General features: G+C 41.1%; 1 protein-coding gene and 1 long non-coding RNA gene across 8 annotated transcripts in view; one reads left to right on the top strand and one right to left on the bottom strand.

Moving 5' to 3' along the window:
* Positions 1–22,450, top strand: part of NAPB (NSF attachment protein beta) — a 60,244-nt gene that overhangs the window by 18,492 nt on the left and 19,302 nt on the right. The window contains exons 2-5 of one of the 2 annotated variants that reach the window (XM_004441939.3): positions 994–1,073; positions 5,306–5,422; positions 7,542–7,588; positions 7,737–7,814. In XM_004441939.3, the coding sequence (XP_004441996.1) occupies positions 994–1,073; positions 5,306–5,422; positions 7,542–7,588; positions 7,737–7,814 (322 nt within the window). Of the gene's footprint in view, positions 1–993; positions 1,074–1,107; positions 1,183–5,305; positions 5,423–7,541; positions 7,589–7,736; positions 7,815–22,450 lie in introns of both variants that reach the window. The other variant, XM_087445706.1, reaches the window with a different exon arrangement.
* Positions 7,696–20,627, bottom strand: LOC147914310 (uncharacterized). 6 transcript variants are annotated; one of them, XR_015555670.1, is made up of 3 exons: positions 17,324–20,627; positions 15,586–16,551; positions 7,696–9,354 (listed from the first exon to the last, which is right to left on the bottom strand). It is a non-coding gene; the product is annotated as an uncharacterized LOC147914310 (long non-coding RNA). The 6 variants fall into 6 exon arrangements; XR_015555667.1 differs by having other exon boundaries at positions 15,586–15,764; positions 16,008–20,626; XR_015555671.1 differs by having other exon boundaries at positions 15,586–15,710; positions 16,008–20,626.

The following is a 22,450-nucleotide window of genomic DNA, read 5'->3' as shown; positions in this document are numbered from 1 at the left end:
GGGACTCAAAGCTGTGCATGCCCCTCTGCTCAAGCTTGGAGGCTGTGTGAGTTCCCGGCATATTCATATCGTGCCCACTCTTCGAGGGTCAGGCTTGACCTCTCCTGTCTCTTAGTCCTTATGTCCATACTCTGCTCTGAGTTCTTCATTATGTGTACTGCACAGTCTACTTTGTGCTGGTTCTTTGGTTATTTTATGTTTATGATGTAGATAGACAAGATAGAGAAATATTGTTCATAGAGAGGCCTTAGCTTAGTAAAAACAAGGTTGAATTTAAAAACTCTGGTGGAAGTTACAGAGGATTATTTTTGCCTTTATGTGAGAAGAAATTTCTAAGCAGCTAAAGCTGTCCATCAGTGGAATCACCTACCTGGTGAAGAACTTTCCAGAACAGTATGTATTCAGGCAACATCTCTCAGGATGTTGAAAAATGCATTTCCACCTGGGGTGAGGAGCTGGACCTTGAGGCCCCTTCCACACTGGAGAAGGGCTTGTCCCCTGCCAGAGCCAACAGATAATACAACTGTAGAACAGCGTAGTGCTTTCTCCTATGCTCTGGCTTCAGGTTTTGTTTTTATTTTTAAGTCTGAATAAACATATTGCTAAACTCTTGGAAATTAACAAGGTAAAGATGTCTTTATCCTTCACAATTTAATCTCCTTTGAAAAATGTACTTCTGATTTCTCAGACTGACATAAAACTTCAGTTTTCATGTGTGGAAAAGACTATAGTTAAGGGTGTAGGCTGTGGGGTCAGCCAGATCTGTATTTGAGTCTCAGTTATGTGGCATCCTTGCCATGTGACCTTACTTTCATATGCCTCATCTGGAAATCCGAGATAATATCATTTCCTTTGAGCAGCTGTTAAGATTCTGTTACGCTTACCTGGCACATAGTAAGTGCCTATTAAATGTCTGTGATTTGAGGGCGGGAGGATTAGGGACATGGATGGTTATTATGGTAAAACTTAACCTCGTTTTAAAATTTTTCTTAGAGGAAACACGAGAATAGAAGAGGCTTGTGAAATGTATACCAGAGCTGCAAATATGTTCAAGATGGCTAAAAATTGGAGTGGTATGTATAAAGTTTTTGTTTGTTTGCTTTTCAGGTAAATAATATCATTTTGAAGGAGGAAATGACTGTCTGCATTTCCCTTAGAAAAAGACTTCTGGCTCTGAGACAGGTATCAGTGCTGAATAACTGGTGTGGTCACTGTGGGCTGGGAGAAAAGGACCTTCATCTAAATGAACAAAACTTGAAATCCTGACTAAAGTTTAAACATAGAGACCATTTCTGTTTTAGTTTCTATAAACCACTTAATACAGTAGGTATGTGGTAATTAAAAAGAGTTAAAATTACTTGAAATTAGGAAGAATAATCTTTGCTTCTTCTTAATGTGCTCAAATAAATCCAGTACCATAAGGAATGAAAATCATAGTAAAACTCATTGAAAACAAGTGGGGTAAATAGAAATGCCTGCTTTTCTTTACCTAAACATTGGTTGAGAATATCTAACCATTCCTTACTCTGAGAACAGCTCTGTGATAACTGATTGTGGTTCCATTGAGAAATGTGATGGGGGGGTGTTATTTATATAAACCCCACAAGATTTGTCGTCATTTTTCAAAGTAATACTTTCTACTCAGTGAAATTACACATGAAAAAATCAACAGAATTATTCTTTTTATTGGTCTGAGAGGGGATGGCTCTTTCTAACACTGATTTGAGAAACAAATTCATCCCTTTCCCCTGGAAAAAGAGGCTTATCATGGCTCAGTGAGAGGGTATTTCTGTATGAAAATGGAGAGGACTTGCAACCAGCGCAGGGATGGGTCTCTAGCCGGGCCTGCACCTGCTGCATGATCTAAAGCTGGGCCCTTGCCCGCTACGGGGCCTTTTCCTCATTGCTTTTTTTTTTCCCCAGCCTCATTGGGATATAACTGACACATAACATTGTGTAAGTTTAAGGTGTACAATGTGTTGATTAACCCATTTGGTTTTAAGGCTGACACTTTAAAATCATTTCAATGAAGAAAATGCTGTTCAACTAGATGAATCTGAAAGGTGCTTTCTGGCTCCAAAAGTCTTTTTATAGGTTGAATTTTAGGTAAAAAGGATATGTTATGTTTTTAAAATGCACTTACCTGACTTGTATTGAAAAAAATGGAGGAGAAAAGAGTATTGTCTCAGCATTCCCATCTTTTGTTCAGTTCTGGTAATCATAGGTAAAAAGTGATCTTATCTAAAAAGACCACTTATCTATTTTATCTGGTGACCAGATGTTCTAACCTTTGGAAATTCCATTTTGGAGGGGCCATTAATATTTGTATAACCGAGGAGGCTCTGTATGTACCCCCCACCCCAATCATCTCTTGCCTGGACTGACATCTCCATGCTTCTGTACTTTTCTAGTTTGTTTTAATGAAGAAACCAAAGTAATCCTGTTAAAACATAAGTCAGATCATGTCATTTCAAATAAGAGCTCAAGTCCTTGACAGTGGCCTTCCAGGACCTACCTGATCTCCCCAATCCCTTCCGGTCTCTAACCTCATGTCCTGCCCACTCCCTTGGTTCACCCAGCTCCCTGCTTAGAGCCTGTGCACGTGCTCTTCCGTCTCTCTGGCACTCTCTTCTCCTAATAGAGCATGGTTAGTTCCCTGCTCCTTTCAGGCCCTTCTTCAGAGGTTATCTTCTGTGTGAGGTCTTCCCTGGTCAACCCTTTTAAAGATAGCAATCTTCTCCTTCCTGGAAACCCCTTTCCCTTTTCTCCAATGTCTTTATCACCATCTAGCAAAAGTAGATGAAATACATTTATTCATTTATATTGTTTATGTGTTTTTTATTATGTGCTGTCCCTCACTAGAATGTAAACCTTAGAAGGCCGGGATGTTTTTGTGTTTCTTTTCTTCTATACTTGCAGCTCCTCGACTAGTGTCTGCAACACAGTAGATGCTCATGATATTTGTGTAGTGAGTGAATAAATACTAGGTTCTTTAAAATTACTTCCTTGTTGCAATGATGGTGATGATACCACCACTGCATCTCTTTATAGTTTTAAAAGTTGTTTTATAAAGATTAAGCTAATTCACATGGTATTCAGCTTTTGAGAGATCATCCTGGCAGATATTAGACCAATTTTACCGTCGAGGAAATTGAGCCTGATAAGTGGTGTGACTCTAATTTAAAATACGCTCCTTTAAAGATGCTTCCGAGATTGAGCTGGCATTTGTTAGCAGTGACTGGAATGAGTGCTCAGAGTGAGAAAATAAGCCAGCAGTTAGTTTTGGAAGGCGGAATCACGAAATTGCCACGTTAAAGCTCTTAATATTGTCTGGGGAAATGGAGCTAGCCCGAGAGAGCCTGGATGTTGTGGTATTACACTCAGTGAGGAATGGATGTACCATGATTGCTTCTGGGATAGTCAACACAGATAAACTATGTAAAATGAAATACTGGTGGAAGAGGGATGACATTTAAACATGCCAAACCACAGGTATGATCTAAGGATAGATTTGCATGTAATGATGAGAATGGCTAACATGCGTAACTAGAGCCAGGCTATTCTAAGTACTTTACTTGGGAGGTCCAAGTTATTACTACACTCTTCTGAGGCAGAGCCCATCAGAACCGTGATTCAGCTGGTACATTCCTGAACTGCCACTTGGAAGTTAGCTGCTGCCCCAAGTACCCTGGGTGCCTGTCCACTACCCTGGCAGCGGCCTTGGCCCCTCCTCTGGGACTCCCAACCTCATGGTTCACCAATGTAACGGTTAAAGCCTGGCAGGCAGGGGTTCTCCAGTCCCAGCTCCAGCTGGGGGCCAGTGTCCTCTCTGGTTGGTCAGTGCCTGTGCCATGCTGGTGGTTAAATATTATCAAAACTGCCTGAGCACTGTTTTTATCTTGCACAGAACAAGAATTGAATCTGGGCAGGCTGGCTCGGGAGTTTGTCCTGTCTGTTTTTCCTCAGATAAACCCAGAAACCTGAATGGGAATTATGGGTTACCTCTGGAGAGGGGTTGGGACAAGGGATGGCAGCTGAAGCTTTAGTGGAATTGAGTGCTTTATATCTTAAAAAGAAATTTAAAGTAAATGTTTAATACCAGCAGTGGGTACTTAGGTGTCTATCACTATTTTCTGTACTTTTCTGAATGTTTATGACAAATTTTTTTTAAGTACGAAAGGTTTTGTGATATCCTTAATCGTGCTTTTCCTAGTGGAGCAAATTCTTTCCCCTCCATTCCTGTTGGTACTAACTTCCCTATTCCAGACCTTACTGAGCTGCGTCTCCAGAGGCCTCCATGCTCCCCGGTCTGGGGGGCTCATTTTTCGGAGGACTGCCATGGTGTTCTCTGAAGTGAGAACCTCGCGATGAAGTGGATTCATCCTCATCCTCGTTTCTCGTGTTGACATTTAAAGCCTCCCTGACGGGCCTGGCGCGTCTTCAGCCTTCAATTCCATTGCCCCAGCACGTTCATTCCTCCTCCTACAGGCAGCACAGGCTTGTCACTCGCCTCCAGTTCTAGCCCTTTCTTGCCTTCAAGCATTTGTTCCCTGTTCATGTGACTCCTCTGCTAGGGATTTCTTCCCTCATTCTTTCCTGCTACTCCAGAATCCACAGTCCTTGATCCAAAACCTTTTCTGAAAAAATTTAGTGCGTAAACTTGCATGTTGTGCTGTGTCCCAGCAGAGACCTGGGCAGCACCCCGTAACCAAACCCATCTGTAGTTCTGTGGGGCAGTGTGCGAGTGTTCACACGAAGTGAAATAAAGACAGGTTAAACCTCATATAAATTTCAATCAGATTTTGTTATGAACTTAAGAAAAAACTTCGTATGGGCCTAATTTTCACTCTTTGAGAAATTTACTTTGTCCATGAAGCCTTCATTAGCAATTTCTTCAACAATGACAACTAAGTTCAGTGGACACTGTAAGATAGAAAGACAAGCAAATAAATATCCTTGACCTCAGTGTTTTACTTTCTTTAAACATTTGTACCTTGAAGCCCCCAGTCAGTGTTTAGTGTATGCTGGGGAACAGAATGGAACAGCCCGGGACTTGCCTTTGGCTGTTGAATGGAGGCCAGGTCTCCTGGAGCTGAGAGAAGCTTTTATCACTGTTTGACTTGATTCTGGTTGTTTTTATATACATCTAAGATGCCCTTGATCACATTTACTGTGCTTCTGACTAGAATGCTTCTTTTCAGTGAACTGGAACTTTCCTAGGAGTAGGTCCAGCACTTAGAGCATGGGTCATTCTGTGGGAATACTTGTTCCTCTGTGTTTAATTTTAGTAATTTATCTTCTTCAGCTGCAGGAAATGCGTTTTGTCAGGCAGCCAAGCTCCATATGCAGCTTCAGAGCAAACATGATTCTGCTACCAGCTTTGTGGATGCTGGGAATGCTTACAAAAAGGCAGACCCTCAAGGTAAGGCACGCCTCCGTCTCTGCATAACTAGGACAGTAGGGCTGATGTTGGTGACCTTTTCCACAGGTGACACTGCTGGACCTTTGAGTCCTGGTAAAAATAAATTTTTGCACTTTGGAATAACAGAGATTTTGGTAACTTTAGGGATTTTTCTTTAATCAATTGGAGCTTTTATGAGAAGAAAATATATTAAATTTATCCTGGCTGTTTAGTGGTCAACACTATTTTCTTAAACTCCATTTATGTTGCATTTTGGAGAATTTTTTGGAAATTGGCTTTAATTTTATCTAAGACTTCTTCTCTCTTAATTTTATGAATGTGTATATTGCTCATTAAAAGAAGCTAATGTTCCCTTACTCCTAAGTACCTGAGTACCTGGTGTGTTGTAAGATCCAGTTAATGGGAGATTGTAATATCGAATAGTTAAAAACAACTTATTCAGACAGTATTTATCTGAATTTTTAAAACATGTTTTTCAAAGAATTGGTTTTGAGGAAAGAATGAACTTGGGTATTTAAAATGTTAAAATTTTGCAAATAGTATTTCTTTCTTAGTTAGAGGACTGTACACTTAATGATTAAAAGCATGAATTTCTTCTTCCCTTCCACACATGGCACTGGTAGCTATGGAGTCTCCCTTTTTCTTTTTAGCAGTCCATTTTAACACAGAAATCTCAACTTTTATGAATATATCATACAGAAATAGATATTTCAAGGGCTAATCACAGTTTATTTCCAAATGTGAAAAACAGGACACAGCCTAAATGAGCAGTAAGAGTAGAATGGCAAAATTATAATCCATTATGCAAACATTAAAATCCCTGGTTTCAGAGAATCTTCAATGACCTGGTAAATGCTCACATGGTAACTAAAGAACCACATGAGAATTGAGACCTCAAATTCATGAAAAAGTTTTTGCACACAGAATTGCATCCAGAAAACAGTGGAAGGAAAAGTACGTCAAAATACTAACAGCGGGTTTGAGTGGGGTTGTGGATAGCTTATTTTTTTGTTTCTCTGTTTTTTGTTTTTTGTGTTTTTTTTGCTGAGGAGAATTCACCCTGAGCTAACATCCGTTGCCAGTCTTCCTCTTTTTTTTTTGCTTGAGGAAGATTAGCCCTAAGCTAACATCTGTGCCAATCTTCCTCTATTTTGTGTGTTGGTTGCTGCCACAGCATGGCTGACAAGTGGCATAGGTCCATGCCTAGGCGTAGGTCCCAACCTGCGAACCTGGGCTGCTGAAGCAGAATGCGCTGAATTTAACCGCTATGCCAAGGGGCCAGCCCGTTTCTCTGAATTTTTAAAGGTGTAACAATGAATCCACATTTCTTATATAGTTTAGGAGAAAATTGCTTTTACTTTTTGTTAATCTACTTACTTTTCTAGTTCTTCAGTCAGGCCTTTTCACTTTGCTGCCTTTTTTAAAGGAAAAGCAGTAAACTTGGAGCTGTCAACCATGTGCTAGCATTTTAAACACCACCATTTTGTGACAAGAAATTTGTTGGCTCGATGTTTTAGAAAATTAATATAATTTATTAGCACTATTCATTTATTAGCTTTTTTTCTTCCTTCCTACACCAAATGTTAAAAGCATCTTTTAACATTGTACAAAATGTTGACTTTGCTTAAGAGTTGTCTGAACAGGGATTTCAAAGTGCTTTTGATTTTGGCTGTATGAAGCGTAGTCTATTGGAGTGATCTTTCTTGTGAAGTACTATCTTCCAAAATTAATGTATATACGTGATATCAATGAAGAATGTATTTACGTTTATGTTTTAGCAGATATAGCTGATCAGTGTTGATGACACCCCCATGGTTTTGTCTTCTTATAATGCAGTCTTTCCCCTGGATGGAGTCCTCACTGTCAGGTTAAGAGTAACTGAGCCATACCGCTGCAGCTCCAGTTCTCTAAATTGCACTGCAGCTGCTGCGGACAGAGCATGCTGAGGGGTCTGGACTTGTTGGTGATTTGTATTTGCTTCTCACTAACTAACCTGCCCACCCTCTGCCCCTAATGGGGCCTCCTTAACATTCTAGTAACAGCCAGGAAGACAGGCTCACCTGAACCCTCTTTGACTGAATGGATTTTTCATTGTTTTTCTTAAATGCCTTCGCTTCAGAGGCTATCAACTGCTTAAATGCAGCCATCGACATTTACACAGACATGGTAAGACATTGCCTTGCTTGAGCGGCTGCTGTGGGGTGGAGTCTTTGAGATGGCTTAGAGTTGTACTTTTTTTTTTTTGGTTTCCGAACTGATTGGCATTTAGATAGATAAAACAGGAATATGACTGTCTTTTTTTTTTCCTCCCCAGGGAAGGTTTACAATTGCGGCCAAGCACCACATTACAATTGCTGAGATCTATGAGACTGAACTTGTAGACATTGAGAAGGTAAAGCAGTGAACGTGATTCCTCATAAACTTGATGCGAAGCAGGTAGATAAAACCCTCCCTTTTCTAGTGTCAGGAGAGAGGGAGAATCTCCCTCTGCCCTTTTCCTTAAGGTTCTTATGGCTGGCCAAATAATTAACAAGACAGGTTAGCAGGAGAAAATAATACCAAGTTTAATAACATGTATACATGGGAGAAAGCAGGGACACTGCGTTTCTCAACACAACAGCAGAAATTCTCGTCTTAAATATATCATCTTCAACTAAAGACAAATAGAGGATGTTGGGGGTGGGGGTGTCAGTTACAGGAGATTACCATTAAAGCACTGTAAACAAGAGTAAGGTTATTATGCAGATTTAAGGCCTCACCTTCCACATTGATAAGTTTCTAGAAATGAGGTCATCCCCCCTCTTCCCAATACAGAGAGGGAGATACCTTTACAAATGGACATTTCCCTTATAAATGTAAATGTTTGTCTGGCAACTCCTCACAGGGCCATCCAGAGAATGTGGCCAGAGAGACAGAACTTCCTATAAGATGGGCTTGTTGGTGCCTTTTCTATTGTAACCTCTATCCTACATTATCTTTACAGCCATCATGCTAATAACTCCTTCCTGAAACAGATCTTTTGTTTTAAATTCTTTAGGCAGTTTGGGAGGGGAAACTCAAATATTCCTCCTGAATTCTCTGAGTCCTTATTGTCTTCAGCTCTAAATAATCCGCATACCAGAGTGGTGCCTCCTGGGGTAACTTGCCCTCAGCACTATCAATTCCCTCCTCTGAAACTTCCCTAGAAGTTTCACATATTAAAAGCTGAGCTGGTGACTGTGGAGAGAGAAATCGTATTAGTATCTGAGTGATAAGAAGTCTGCAAAGAGAGAAAAGAACGTAGATTAGAATGAGGATGAACAAGCAGAAAAGAACAAATCGGAGCACATTTCCCCACACTCCATTAAACCAGTCCCCCAATCCTGGCTAGGGCTTGGTAAACTGGCATAGGGGGTGTTTGGTCTGTGCCTGACTTGTTTAAAAGGAGAGGGTTAGTAAAAGCAAGACACAGATCGGAAAAAAGCCCATAGCGGAGACTTAGAGAGGGGAAGAGGGACAGATAGAGACCAGCACTCTCCAGTCAGCTTTCTAATAAATGATTAAAAATATATATATATATCCACTAATAGTGTGTGTGTGTGTGAGTGTGTATATGTATAGGGAGTTTTAAAGCAAGGGGGAGAAAATGGGTCAAAGTAGATTTTCTTGATCCGTGGTCTTGGGAAAAGCTGTCTACTTCATGATGTCGGCTGCTTCTGGGGCCTGGGTTTTGGCCCTCGAAATCCTTAGTTTAAGGTCACCTGTGGGGATTATCTCCCAGTTGTCTTGAGAGCGATGTTCTGGGTCTATTTTGGCATAGCTTGCATGGATCCAGGAAGATTTTTCCTTTATTTTGATGGCAGTGCAGGTCGTCAGTAAGACTTCATAAGGTCCTTCTCAGCGAGGTGACAGTGCGTGTTTTCTTCTAAAGACCTTGATGTACAGCCGGTCTCCTGGTCGAAAGGGATGGCAAGGCTTGTCAGAAGGTGGGGGCCACGCCTCTTTTACCTGTTGACGATATGCTTCAAGTATACTAGTTAATTTTTGTATATAACTAGTCATAGCATCAAATTGTTCACTTAAGTGCCCATAATATTCACTTAATACAGGAATTGAAGGTTTAGAGGTGCCAGTAGGCATCGGATGTCCAAAAACTATTTCAAAAGGAGTCAGTCCATGCCTTCTATTTGGAGTATTTTGAATCTTCATAAGGGCCAAGGGCAGAGCTTCTGACCATTTAAGTCCCGTTTCTTGACAGACTTTTCCTAGAGTTCTTTTTATGTCTAGATTTTTACATTCCACTTGCCCTGATGACTGAGGGTAATATGGGGTATGAAATTTTAAGGAGTACCCTAGAGTTTTTGCAAGCAAGTGGTTTATCTCTGCTGTAAAATGAGTTCCTTGGTCTGATTCAATCCATAAAGGAACGCCAAAGCGAGGAATAACTTCAGTTATTAATTTCTTTACCACTGTTGTGGCATCTGCATGTCTGGTTGGATAGCATTCAGTCCATCCACTAAACATGCAGACAATAACCAAACAGTGAGAGTAACCTAAAGCTGAGGGCAAGTCTATAAAATCCATTTGGAGTGCCGCAAAGGGCAGCGTGGGCCTGGGAGGACTTCCTGGAGCACACCAATTTCTCCCAGAAACTTGGTAAGATTTGCAAGTTGTGCACTGGGAGGTGATTTGGTCAGAAATTTTATGGATGCCAGGGCAAAATCAATTATCTTTTAGTTCTTTAACTATCCCCCGTTTGCACATATGTCCCATTTGGTGGGAGATAAGTGCAAACCAAAAAGTCAAAAGAAATGGAGCTACTGGAAGTCCATTTGGTCCAATGTATAATCCATCTGATAATTGTTTGGCACCCTTTTGTATCCAATTGTCTTTTTCAGATTGTGGGGTATTTGTCTGATAGTTAATAACATCAGTCAGGGATAAAGGCAGGTTTAAAAATTGGGTGGAAAACGGATAAGGGGTTCCATAGTGAGCTGCATGTTTAGCAGCTCTGTCAGCCTTGTCATTCCTTAAAGATATGACATCAGTCTCCTTAGTATGGGCTGAACAATGAACAATGGCAATTTTTGAAGGAAAGTGAATAGCTTGTAATAAGGTTGCAATTAAGTGTCCATTAGCAATAGGAGTTCCTGTAGAAGTTAAGAATCCACGGGATTTCCAAACTGTGCCAACAGCATCGCAGACTCGAAAAGTGTATTTGGAGTCTGTGTAAATAGTGGCAGTTCTTCCTTTTGCTAATGTGCAGGCCCTAGTAAGAGCAATGAGTTCAGCAGCTTGGGCTGATCTTATGGTGGGCAAAGAATAAGCTTCAAGAGATTCATGTGGGGAAACTATGGCATAACCAGTTATTATGCTTCCCCGGGAATTTCGTTTACAGGAGCCGTCACAAAACAGAAGTAAGTCTGGATTGTCTAAAGGGATGTCAGAGATCCTCTCGTGGCTTCGAGACCATTTCTATAGTTGCAAGGCAATCATGTGGAATGGAGTGGGGCTCTCCATCATCAGGAAGGGGCAGTAAAGTAGCTGGATTTAAAGCGTTGCAACGATGTAAGATGATGGAAGGGTTAGTTAAAAGAGCCTGCTCATAGGTGGTCTGTCGCAGTGTAGAGAGGTGTTGTGTCCTGTAAACTTGCAAAATAGCTGACACAGAATGTGGGACATAGAGGTGAATGGGAGAGCCTAATGTAAGAGTACTGGCTTTATCAATCAGGGTGGCAGCTGCAGCCACCGCACGTAAGCATGGGGGCATGCCTGATGCCACAGGGTCTAGTTGGCATGAGAAATATGCTATAGGACGTATTTGAGAGGCAAAAGATTGTCCTAGAATGCCTGCAGCAATTCTATTATTTTCATGACAGTATAGATGAAAAGGCTTGTCAAAATTAGGTAAGCCAAGAGCCGGAGGCATGGACAAAGCTATTTTTAAGGCCTCAAAGGAGTTTAATGCCTCTGAGGGCCAGGAAATAGGCTCTGGGGCGATATCTGGGAGAAGAGAATACAGAGGTTTAGCAAGGGCTGCAAAATTAGGGATCCATTGGCGGCAGTAACCAGCAGCTCCTAGAAATTTATGTAGCTGTTTCTTTGTTTTGGGGAGAGGGCTGGATAAAATTGACTCAAGGCGTTTGGGGGTTAGCTTTTGAATGCCTTGAGATATTTCATGCCCTAAGTAGCTAACAGTCGTTTGCACCCACTGAAGTTTAGACCCATAGGCTTTATGGCCTTGTTCAGCTAGGGCTTTCAGGAGAATGAGAGAATCTGTAAGAGCTCCCTGCTTAGTTGGATTACAGAGTAAAAGGTCATCAACATATTGAACAAGAGTGGAGCCTTGAGTAAAGACTACAGAATCCAAGGCAACTTTAAGGACCTGGGAAAATATTGAGGGGGACTCACAATATCCCTGAGGTATTCGAGTCCGTGTTAATTGTCTCTCTTTAAATGTAAATGCGAAAAGAAATAGTGAGTCAGGGTGCAATGGGATTGAAAAGAAAGCTGAGCAGAGGTCAACTACTGTAAACCAGACTGCATCAGCAGGTATTGAGGTCAGGATGACAGCTGGATTAGGGACCACAGGATGCCGAGGAATTACAAAAGAGTTTATGGCTCTGAGGTCTTGTACAAATCTATAGATTTGGTTCCCGTCTGAGTCAAATTTGCCTTCCTTTTTTACTGGCAAGATTGGAGTGTTACAGGGCGAGGAAGTAAAAACTAGTACACCCTGTTGCAAAAGGGAGTCTATTATGGGTTCAGTTCCTCGCTCGGCATCTCTGGAGAGCGGGTATTGGGCTACTGATGGAAACGGTTTATTTTTTTTCCAAGTAACATGCATGGGCTCAGCACTAAGCAGCAATCCTACCTCATTTGCATGTGTAGCCCAGAGACTGATTGGGACATTCTTTAAAGACTCATCTTCCTCAGAAGGATTTAAATCAGGACTGAGTTTCCATCATGGAAAGTAGGAGACTTGGGGCTTGGTCAGAAGGCAAGGAGATAAAAACACCTTTTTCATTACAATTTATAGTGGCATTGAATTTACATGACAAATCTCGGCCAAAGAGATTTGGTGAACAGTCAGAGACTAAAAAAGCATAATGAGTGTTAAGGGGGCCTAAAGATATTGGAGTGGGCTTAGATATGGTCAGTGAAATAGGCTGTCCAGAGACTCCAACAGCTTGAATAGAATCAGAGGTAACAGGTAGAGATATATCCTTTGAATGGATAGTAGAGAATGTCGCACCAGTGTCAATTAAGAAATCCGGTTCCCGATCCTCTATTTTAAGTTTAACTGTAGGCTCAGGGGTGAGACTGAGGATCGGCTGACCCCATCATTTGAGGGAGAAATGCCCCTCAGGTGGAGAAAAATGAGCCTTTTGGGGGTGCTGGGGCCAAGCGGGAACATTTTTTAAACTTTCCCTTCTCTGAAGAGCGGGACATGCCCTTTTCCAATGCCCTGGTTTCTTGCAATACCTACAGTTGTCCGAAGGCAAATAGGGAGACCTCTGAGTGGGCTTTAGTTTACTTTCAGGGTTGAATTTTTGCTTTCCAAAAGATTTAATTTACAAAGCAAGAAGAGTTGTCTTTAATTCTCTTTTCCTTTTGCTTTCTTGCTGACAATTTTCAAAGAATTATGTAGCAGCCTCCATTATTAAACTTAATGGTTGCCCTGCCCAACCAACCACACTGTTTTGAATTTGTTTCTTTATATCAGGCAGAAAATTTCCAACTAAAGCAGAAATTAGGAGATTCCTATGTTCTGGGGCTTCCAGATTCAATGCAGTGTGTCTTTGGAAAGTCTGAATAAACCGTTCAACAAAAGCTTTAGGATGTTCCCCCTTGTTCTGAGTGCATAATTGAATTTTTGACCAATTAACTTTAGGAGGAAACGCCTCTAGAATCGCTCCTATTAAACCTTGAATATCAGCCTCTAGCTGTGCCACTTCTTGGTCATCTGCAGGAGGGCCTGGGAGAGGGTCTGGCCATCTATTTCTTCTATGAGGGGGGTTTTCTCCAAGGGGCCCTCTGGCCTGTCTGATAACTAGAGTGTAGTCATGGGCTAGAAGAACACCCCTTAGCAGCCAGTCAAGGTCTCGGTGGGTGGGGCTATGAATAGCCACTAATCTTTCTAATTCTTCTCTAAATTTAGTAGGGTCTTCTGACAATGGAGGCAGGAGAGTTTTATAATTTAATAGATCAGCTGCTGTCCAGGGGACATGAATTCTCTGCAGCAGAGGTCCAGGATACATCCGCAATGGACACTGCATAGGAATGTCTGACGCTGACAGAGCCTGATTACAGAGCCCTGGAAAGTAAGAGGAGTTGTAAGACACAGCAAAACAAACCTTCCTGCCCTTCCTGGGTGTTTCTACTAAATTTACTTCTTGGTTTTCAGAATTTACACAAGTAACCTGTATGCCCCTCGCTTGGAGGTCAGGCCTAAGCGCCCCCTGTAGGTCTTCAACACTGAGAGAAGTTAAAACAGGCAGCTGAATGCCCTTCGGAGAAGTTGGAGTTCTGGGACCTAAGGGAACTGGCTGAGGAGCTAAGTCTTGAGGGGGAGGATTTGGATCAGGGGCCCAGAGATCCAAAAGATCTTCTGGGGAGTCAGGGACAGGGAGTTGGGGATATAAGGGAGTGTAGGAGGGAGGAGAAAGGGAATTTTCAGTAAATTTGCTTTTCGATCTTTGTTCTAACTCCGACTTTTGTTTTTTCATTTTATTAAGAGATTCGCTAAGGCTAGGCGTTATATCTTTCTGGGTTTTCTTTTCAATTTGATCTTCCCATAAATACCAATAAGGCAGCTGCTTGGGATGAGAGCTCTCTAAAATATTTTTCAAATATAGAAGTTTTTCCAATTCAAAGGATCCATTGTCTGGCCATTGACGAGTAGGATCTTCATTTGTATATTTATTCCAATAGTGACTCAATCCAATAAGCCTTTTTAAGGAAAGACCCGGAGGTAACTTTCCACGCATAGAATAAATCTACCATGGACGCAAGAGGCGTCCCTCGTGAGGGCGCAGATGATGTAGCCCCCATGATCCACAGAATTCACTCCCAAAGATATTCAGAGAAAGTAAAGACCTTCGTTGCACAGGCAGTAAGGATGGTGTAGTGAAAACGGTGTCTCCGGTCTCCCACAATAGTGTGGGACGCCTCCAGTCACAGACCCGCTAATCTGTGACACCGGGCAGGCAATACTGGAATGGGATTTTTCCAGCACTAACAAGCAACGAAGGTTAAGACGACAAAAGCCCTTATGGACTTGGCCCGTTATGACAAACTCCCCTGAGAGCTTGGCACAACCAGACAAAGAGACAGTTCAGAACCCCAGTCTACTCAACTGGCCACCAAGGGGCACCCCGGTAAATGCACCTTCCATATGGTGGAGACCAAGGAGAATATGCTCACTGGTCACAAAGCCAAGTTTTCTTAGGACACAGAACAAGACAGAAGGAAAAACCTCATCCGGTTTTTTCTTATGTGCACAATGACAGCTTTAGCCATGCCTTAGGTCTCTTGGAGCCAGAATAATACCTAGCGGGGGAGGTGCTGCGGGGTTGGGGACTGTGTGCTTTACAGAGTACCTCGTCATTGCACGGACATTTTCTTGCAGTTGGGGGGGGACCTGTGTCATCTAACCCATTCTGTGACCCAACTTATCCTGTCACGGGAGTCTTCTGAAAGTGGCGAGTGCCCTAATGGCTCTTAACTGCTCGACCCGTGCCCACCAAATTTGCAGCCTTTTTGGCTTCCAAGATGCCTTGGCAATGGCCTTCACTTCATGTGCATATTAACCCACAGCAAAGTTTGTCTAACTAGATGCCAGTCTGATGAGACCCGCAAACTCACCAGTCTGTGGGGCCGGCCCGGACAACAGGCTTCTAGGGCCTATGCCTGCGTCCTACCCTATGGTATTTCTTTCTTATGACAAAAGACACAGACAAAAGAGAAAAACAGACTATCTCTGGGAGGAAAAGGGATCAAGACCAAAACCAAGAGTACTCTACCAAATTTAAACCAAGAGTCACTAAAAGCCCAAGAAACTAGTTTCCCAAATATTTTCTCCTGCCAATCTAAATTTAGAAAGAGAAAAAATGGTCACCATTTCCTTCCGCCGGACCCCGCAGATAGAGATTCCGGGAGGCTGACGTGGTAAGAAGTCTTACCTTTTGCCGGCTTTCGTGAGGCGTTCCCGTATCTCATCATCTGCATTAGTCCAGGGAGAAGGCAGTTCTTCCAGCCAGAGGAGGCAACTTGCCAGCCAGTTAGAGTCCCTTCGTGGTCGCCAAAACTGTCGGGAGAGAAGGAGAATCTCCCTCTGCCCTTTTCCTTAAGGTTCTTATGGCTGGCCAAATAATTAACAAGACAGGTTAGCAGGAGAAAATAATACCAAGTTTAATAACATGTATACATGGGAGAAAGCAGGGACACTGCGTTTCTCAACACAATAGCAGAAATTCTCGTCTTAAATACCATGTTCAGCCAATGACAAAGGAGGATTTTGGGGGTGGGGGGAGTCAGTTACAGGAGATTACCACTAAAGCACAGTAAACAAGAGTAAGGTCATTATGCAGCCCCAAGGCCTCACCTTCCACATTGATAAGTCTCTAGAAATGAGCTCATCCCGGTCTCTTCTCAAAACAGAGAGGGAGATACCTTTACAAATGGAGATTTCCCTTATAAATGTGAATGATTGTCTGGCAGCGCCTCGCAGGGTCATCCAAAGAATGTGGCCAGAGAGACAGAAGTCCGGATAAGATGGGCTTGTTGGTGCCTTTTCTATTGTAACCTCTATCCTACATTATCTTGATAGCAGTCATGATAGATCTGTTCTAGGAAGGAGCCACCATGTCAAATTCTTTAGGCAGTTAGTGGGGGAGGTCAAATGTCCTTCAGAGAAAACAACCAAGGTAAAGAGATAGATTGCAGGGTGGCCAAATCTTGATCTCCCACAGTCCCGCCTTTGAAACTACAAGTTTCACAGTCCTTTTGAAACTTAAAGAAGTTTCATAGTACAGAAGCTGAGTTGGTAGATTGTTTTCACTGAACACATTTCTTAGTCCTGATAATAGATCAGTTCAATTAAGTTCATTTTGGAAGGTGGTGATGCAGGTGGGCTCTCAAGGTTACACCTATATTATGGAAGCAAGCAAGCAAGTATTTAATAGAAGCATTTCTATGTAAACAAAAGAAAAACAAGGTTAATGGTTGGAGCAAGTTGTAAAGCAGTTTCTGAGTTAGAGGACAGCCAGTTAAGGTTTTAGATGTCAGCGTCAAAGCATCTTTTGCAGTTTAAATGTCTCTGATGGCGTCTTCAGGTCATCTCAAGTTTACATCAAGTCCATCAGCTTCAGTTTGTAAGGCTTCAGGAAAAAGGGCAGGTTCAGTTCTCAGTGATTTTAAATGAAAATGATGGAAAAAATCAAAAACGTTAGTTTGGATATCTGTAGCCAGATATTTCAGGAGACTAGAAGAAATCAGGATCCAGTCCAGTCAACAGATATAAAACAAAAACCTCAAAAGACAATTAACAAAACTAGGATCTAATATCCGCAAATGTATACTATAGTTTTTACTGAAATATAATTTTTCTCTCTAAAATCACCCTCATTTTTATTAAGATAGCAAAATTAAAACTAGTTTGCAAAATAAGTCTAGTTCCAATAGAGTTGGCCCAATTATTTACATAAGTACAGCAGGAATAGCAATTGATCACATAGGCTCTTTTAAATCTGCTTTGCTGGAACTTTTTGTAAGGAGTCTCACATTGAACTTCAAAAGCCTCTCGAGGCCAGGAAAGCCAAGCCAAGGATTTTGTCATCAGACTTTGCCTGCAATACCTACAGATTTGGGTGAATTCCTCTCTTCCGAGGTTCCCCCAAAGTATTTCAAGGTTCCTTGTACCTGCCAGATAAGTGACATTCTTTACTTATCCTGGTAAGTGCTGCTTGGAACATAAGGTACCAGGCCAGTATTTCCACGTGGCTTTATTCCAATCTTCATTCCTCAAAAGTTGTATGGTTATATCGCAAATATGATGTTCCAGTCACAACCTTGGTAATATAACCAGTGTTTCCAATTGTGTCCTGTTATAAGGAGAACAGATTCTTATTGAACTTATGCAAATAACTATATTGCCGTGAAAACAACAATATTCACTTACTAAGAGTTTCTAAATTCGGGGGATCAGATAGAGAGAAAAAGATAAATTTTTCAATTTTGCTTACAAAAGTATCATTTACCAAATTGTTATGTCGTAGCTATCTCGGGAGAAAAGAGAAAAAGTTTTCCTTAAATCTGAAAAAACAAAACATTAAAAATTCAGCAGTACTTCAAATGAAAAATCATAAAAATTATAATCATCCTTATCAGTTCATTCAGTCGTGTGTAATCCATTCTTGATCCCAATCTTTTTGTTAGCAGCTTCATGAAGTTATCAGTCTCTCCATCAGATTTTGGTAATTTTTTACCAAGTTCAGTTTTATGATCAGAAAGTTTATCAGAAGCCTGTAGTTTAGTGTAAATGTCAGAGTCCTTTCCATGAATTTTTCTGAAGTTGAAACATTTTGCAAAAGCATTAGAGCAAAGAAATAAGTCTGTAAACAACAAGACCTCAAAATGGCAATTGACAAAGAAATTTGGTTAATTTTGTGACATACAACACTTTAAAATAATAATAACCAGAATTATGACTGATAATCAGGACAGATCAGCATTTCAGTAATGTTATACAATTTTAAAACACCTATGTCAATAACATTAACCCATAAAATACCACCTAAGCAGGCTTATCATCATTTGTCTCACAATGTTTTCTATGTAATTTAACATACTGAATAAGCCTAATAAGTTTAGTATCTTCCTCCTTATAGGTAGAGAGCAAATTTCTTTGTCTTCCTCCTTATAGGAAGAGAGCAAATTTCTTTGAGAAGTTTCAGGGCCCTTTGAAAATTCTCAAAGAAAAAAAGTAAAAAAAAAGACTTTATTTAAGATATGAATTTTGGGGAGCTTGTCAAAAATATAAAATGTCAAAGCAAACAGAGCATTAAGAGTCCAAAAAGCCTTAATAGAGAGACCTCAGTCTTTTGAATGTAGGAAATTATTTTAACAGTTTTTTTTTTTTTTTTGGGTAGGCTTACTCAAAGGTAAAGAAAAATCTTTTATAACCTCTTTATCAAGTTTAAGCAAATTATCCTTTTACGAGAAATTTCAATTTTGCACCAGCTTACTTCTGCTATTAAAACTCATTTACTTAATTAAATTCATTTCAATCTTAGCCAACTTGACCATGCAAAAACTCCTTTTCCAGAATTCCTCTTCCACAAACCTTCTATAACTTTCTTTTTACATTCAGAATTTGTCCCATGTCTTTCTTTTCCCTCCCAGTACTTCAGGACAAATTTATCTTTCTTAATCAACCAAACAAAACATTTCCATTCTTTGTACCTTTATACATCTTACTTTCCTTGTACCCAGACATATTTTTCTTAATTTTTAGTAGCTTCAATCACATATACTAATTAGAAATTTTAACCCTTAGAAACCTTAATTTGTAAGTAAAAACTAAGTAAACCATTATAAATTTTCTTTTACATTAGTATCTTGTGGCTTGGAAAATTTATGAACACTTCATAACTTCTAGAAATATGTTACTTTATAGTACAATCTTTTAATAAAACACATGTTTACCAATAGACCCAAAACATCTTTTAGTTTTCCTGTAATGAAAAGCCAAAAGTAGACAAACGTAAGTTTAGCAATTAATGTCTAATATCTTATCTTATTTGGAAATGATCTACTCAGAGAATTTTTATCATAAAATTTAGCAAAACTCTAAAGTTTTAAGTCACCAAAAAGAGTTTGGAAGCTGTAACCACCATAACACATAATTATTGTTTAAAGTTCACCCAACATTCATCTTTTTCACAACTATTTAGTTACTTATTCCCAATAATTATTTAGATTGCCTACAAGACTTCATAAGACATCAGATAAAATTAGCCATCATTTAAATTACTATTTTTGTTAACCAGTTCCATAATAGAAATAACATCAGTTTTTTTCTACAAAATTTCATGTAAATTTCATCACCTCTTATACCTTTAAACATAGTTATCATTAAGATTTTTATCAATAGGTCTTGGTCTTCTAATTTTGGACAAGGGAAGCATTCCCAGTCAGACATTTTAAAACATACTCAGGCAAAGTTGATGTAACCTCTTTATATAAAATTAGCTCAAACATTCCAACCTTTATAATCTTATCGACACTTACACTTTTACATGTTCTCAATTCAATTGTAACCTGAGTCAAGGTCTTAAGGTTAGTCAAATTTTTCCCTTCCTTTTTTCTGGCCTTTTCTTAGGTACCAATTAAACAATTATGTGAGAGCTCTCAAAACAATTTTTTTTTCCCCCAATTTAGAAGTTTTTCCAATTCAAAGGATCCATTGTCTGGCCATTGACGAGTAGGATCTTCATTTGTATATTTATTCCAATAGTGACTCGAATCAATAAGCCTTTTTAAGGAAAGACCTGAAGGTAACTTTCCACGCTTAGAATAAATCTTTACCATGGACACAAGAGGCATCCCTGGTGAGGCCACAGATGATGTAGCCCCCATCATCCACAGAATTCACTCCCAAAGATATTCAGAGCAAGTAAAGACCTTCGTTGCACATGCACAGGCGGTAAGGATGGTGTCTCCGGTCTCCCACAATAGTGTGGGACGCCTCCAGTCATAGACCCGCTAATCTGTGACACCGGGCAGGCGATACTGGAGTGGGATTTTTCCAGCACTAAGAAGCAAAGAAGGTTAAGACGACAAAAGCCCTTATGGACTGGGCCCTTTATGACAAACTCCCCTGAGAGCTTGGCACAGCCGGACAAAGAAACAGTTCAGAACCCCAGTCTACTTGACTGGCCACCAAGGTGCACCCCAGTAAATGCACCTTCCGTGTGGTGGAGACCAAGGAGAAGATTCTCACTGGTCACAAAGCCAAGTTCTCAGGACACAGAACAAGACAGAGACTACTCTGGGAGGAAAAGGGATCAAGATCGAAACCAAGAGTACTCTACCAAATTTAAACCAAGAGTCACTAAAAGCCCAAGAAACTAGTTTCCCAAATATTTTCTCCTGCCAATCTAAATTTAGAAAGAGAAAAAATGGTCACCATTTCCTTCCGCCGGACCCCGCAGATAGAGATTCCGGGAGGCTGACGTGGTAAGAAGTCTTACCTTTTTGCTGGCTTTCGTCAGGTGTTCCCGTATCTCATCGTCTGCAGTAGTCCAGGGAGAAGGCAGGTCTTCCAGCCAGAGGAGGCAACTTGCCAGCCAGTGTGGTTCCTGCCGACTACGCCAAAACTTGTCGGGGCGGGGGGGGGGGGGGAGAGGGAGAATCTCCCTTTCCCTTAAGGTTCTTATGGCTGGCCAAATAATTAACAAGACAGGTTAGCAGGAGAAAATAATACCAAGTTTAATAACATGTATACATGGGAGAAAGCAGGGACACTGCGTTTCTCAACACAATAGCAGAAATTCTCGTCTTAAATACCATGTTCAGCCAATGACAAAGGAGGATTTTGGGGGTGGGGGGAGTCAGTTACAGGAGATTACCACTAAAGCACAGTAAACAAGAGTAAGGTCATTATGCAGCCCCAAGGCCTCACCTTCCACATTGATAAGTCTCTAGAAATGAGCTCATCCCGGTCTCTTCTCAAAACAGAGAGGGAGATACCTTTACAAATGGAGATTTCCCTTATAAATGTGAATGATTGTCTGGCAACGCCTCGCAGGGTCATCCAAAGAATGTGGCCAGAGAGACAGAAGTCCGGATAAGATGGGCTTGTTGGTGCCTTTTCTATTGTAACCTCTATCCTACATTATCTTGATAGCAGTCATGATAGATCTGTTCTAGGAAGGAGCCACCATGTCAAATTCTTTAGGCAGTTAGTGGGGGAGGTCAAATATCCTTCAGAGAAAACAACCAAGGTAAAGAGATAGATTGCAGGGTGGCCAAATCTTGATCTCCCACAGTAGCAAAAGAAAATGTTACCGCACCAGGTCTGTTTTTGCCCGCCGCCCAGAAAGCCAAACACCGAGAAGACAAGATTGCAAAGAGAGAGAGGGTTTATTAATCACAAGGCAGCCAAGTGAGGAAACGGGAGAATGAATCTCAAATCCACTTCCCTGAAAATAGGGACTCAGGGATATTTATGGGGTAGGGGGCAAGGTGATCTGAAGTGATTGGAGGTGAGGAGAGATGAGGTAATTGATGATCTGCACAAATGGAGTCAGGCTTCATGCCTGTTCATAGGATGCATGTTCACAGAATGGCGGCCTTATCATGCCCTCAAGGTGGTCTCAGCCCAGCCTGAAGTGGACAGTGGGTTCCAATTCCTGGAAAAAAAAAGCTCAAACACCCATTATCATGGTGACCCAGGCTCCAGGGAGATGTCATCTGTAGGAACCTAGTGGGAGTCAGATAGCATATTGCCTAAACAGCTCAGTTAACAATGGGCAAGTTTATCATGCAGATTTAAGTCCTTGCCTTCCGTTCTGATAAGTTTCTGGGTAAGGCCTTCCCCACCTTCTTCCTGGTACACAGAAGAAGATACTTTTACAAATGGAGATTTCCTTTACAAATGTAAATGTGTCTTACAAAGGGTAACCAGAACTAAGAATGGGCTTAGCAAGGACCCTCCCAGATACCCAGGGATGTCTATGGTCATGGCCTGTTTTGGGGACAGGCCTCCCATCCCAAACTCTTTTGGTCAGTTAGTGGGGGTGAGGGCCACAGTGTCTTTCAGGCAGAGACATATTTTGAGGTGGCCAAATCCAATCCCCCGTAGTTACTAGCTGCTTAATCATCAATGGCTAACTGTTTGCCGATTTCAAGAAGAAGGAGGAAACACTTATTGAGCACCTACAGTTTTCCAGGCCTAGGCCTTGTCCTTGGTGCCATGCCATGGATCTTACCACATTTCAGCTTTGCAACTCTGGCGGCCCCTTTATGCGTGTGGAAACTAGGGCT

This window comes from Ceratotherium simum, chromosome 21 (genome assembly GCF_057802395.1).
Source record: "Ceratotherium simum simum isolate JZ-2026a chromosome 21, ASM5780239v1, whole genome shotgun sequence".
Classification (NCBI taxonomy): Eukaryota; Metazoa; Chordata; class Mammalia; order Perissodactyla; family Rhinocerotidae; genus Ceratotherium; species Ceratotherium simum.
Note: the sequence above shows the minus strand (reverse complement) of the source record. Positions and strands in the feature narration are given on the sequence as shown.